General features: G+C 66.9%; 1 protein-coding gene across 1 annotated transcript in view; it reads left to right on the forward strand.

Annotated features, from left to right (window-relative positions):
- NIBAN2 (niban apoptosis regulator 2) overlaps positions 1 to 1981 on the forward strand; it is a gene marked incomplete in the record, with an annotated part of 57334 nt that extends 55353 nt beyond the window's left edge. The window contains 3 exon segments of the mRNA XM_027774037.1: positions 28 to 55; positions 154 to 265; positions 495 to 1981. Of these exon segments, the coding sequence (XP_027629838.1) occupies positions 28 to 55; positions 154 to 265; positions 495 to 1066 (712 nt within the window).

Here is a 1981-nt window from a genome sequence, read left to right on the forward strand (position 1 = left end):
GCGCCATATCACCATCCCACCCCTGCGCAAGAAGCTGGCCCCCACCTGCAAGTCGGTGAGCGGCAGCCCCCACGCCTGCTCCCCACTGCCTGGGTGGGCTGGAGCCTCGTCCGTGGGCCCTGACCTCCGTCTCTACCTGTCCTGCCCATGCAGGAGCTGCCCCGCTTCCAGGAGCTGATCTTCGAGGACTTCGCCAGGTTCATCCTGGTGGAGAACACGTACGAGGAGGTGGTGCTGCAGACCGTCATGAAGGACATCCTGCAGGGTGAGCTGCCGGCACTGCCCGAGGGCGGGTGGCCGGGAGAGCGGCGTGTCTCTGTGCGCTCCATCTTGAGGGTCAGCCAGTGGCTGGGTGGCAAGGCAGTGACCAGCCCGGGTTCTGAGCTGGGGTCACCTCTCAGCTGCTCCCAGAAGTGAGGCCTAGACACCCTGGGGACAGAGCGTGCCCCATTTGGGCGCCGAGGTGCTGACCCCTGCTGTCCATGTGGCCCCAGCCGTGAAGGAGGCGGCGGTGCAGCGGAAGCACAACCTCTACCGGGACAGCATGGTCATGCACAACAGCGACCCCAACCTGCACCTGCTGGCCGAGGGCGCGCCCATCGACTGGGGTGAGGAGTACGGCGACAGCAGTCCCAGCCCCGGCACCCCAGAGGCAGCCACCCTCTCGGAAAAGCGACGGCGCGCCAAGCAGGTGGTGTCCTTGATCCAGGACGAGGAGGCGGAGCTACCCTTTGAGGCTGGCCCGGAACCATCATCACCTGTGTCCCCAGACAGTGTCACTGAGCTCCGCGGCCTGCTGGCCCGGGATCTGCAGGCTGAGAGCCCCCCACTGACCGGCTCCCTGCTCAACGGGGCCCCTGCCCAGGGGAGCCCTCAGCCCGGGGCAGCCCCTGAGGCCTCCTCGCCGCCTGCCTCGCCGCTGCGGCATCTCCCACCCGGCAAGGCTGCGGACCTTGAGCCCCCCAAGCCCAGCGACCAGGAGACGGGGGAGCAGGTGTCTGACCCGGGCAGCGGCCTACCCACGCACACCACGGAGGGCAATGCAGGGGTGCAGACTGAGTTCTAGGCCAGCCATGCTTCTGTTGGACTCGGTGCCCAGCTGCCCCCCAGACGCTGGTAGGCTGGGCTCCGGGAGGGGCCTGCGTCTGTGCCTGCAGGGTGGGGGCAGGAACAGCACCTCAGGGGTGCAGGGACGGCCCCCTGAGCCGCCTCACCAGGCTCACCTACACTTCACTGCTGCCTGTTTTCTGTGGGATGATCTCGGATGTGGGGTCTGGTTTTGGGGTTTTCCTCCTTGTGCTGGGGCTGGACCTGGCTGAGCAGGGCTGGGGGCCCCTCCCTTCCTGTCTTTCCTCTGTGGCCTTACCATCCTCCTCAGAGAGTGGGGGTGAGAACATGGGGTGCTCAAGCCAGTCACCCCCACCTCCCCAGAGAGAGGAGGCCGATGAGCCTGAGGCCCCTCCCTGGTCAGTGTGGATGTTGGCCTTGAGGAAGGGGTTCTTCAGGCTGGGGGGTGTTGGGGGCTAGATGGGTTTAGGGGGAGCCTCACAGGGGGCCCGGGGCGACAGGTGTGGGGCTGGATCGAGAAGGACCAGGGATGTGCTGGTTTGCTGAGGGGACGTGTCTGAAGGGAGAGTGGAGAAGCCGGGTGGCAGAGTGAGGGTTGCCGGAAGCTGAATGGAGGCCTCAGCGCTCCCCGCCCCCACCTCCCTCCCACCATCTGTCCCCTGTGCTGGGCGTGAGGGAGGCCAGAGGGGCTGAGTGCACGAGGGAGGGCAGGGTGAAGGCCCTGCCAAGTATCTGGGGTCAGGCTCTGGCTTGGCCTTTGCCACCTGGGAATCGCCAAGGCACCTTGCCCCAGATCCCAGGCCCCTCTTCAAATGCCCTGGTGAGTCGCTTTGGGCCTGGTTCTTGGCCCTCAGCTTGTTCCTGGGGACAAAGGTCAAGCCCAGGCAGCCCCCCCGCCCCCCGCCCCCACACC

Source organism: Tupaia chinensis, unplaced genomic scaffold (genome assembly GCF_000334495.1).
Source record: "Tupaia chinensis unplaced genomic scaffold, TupChi_1.0 Scaffold000394_1, whole genome shotgun sequence".
In the NCBI taxonomy this organism is placed as follows: domain Eukaryota; kingdom Metazoa; phylum Chordata; class Mammalia; order Scandentia; family Tupaiidae; genus Tupaia; species Tupaia belangeri.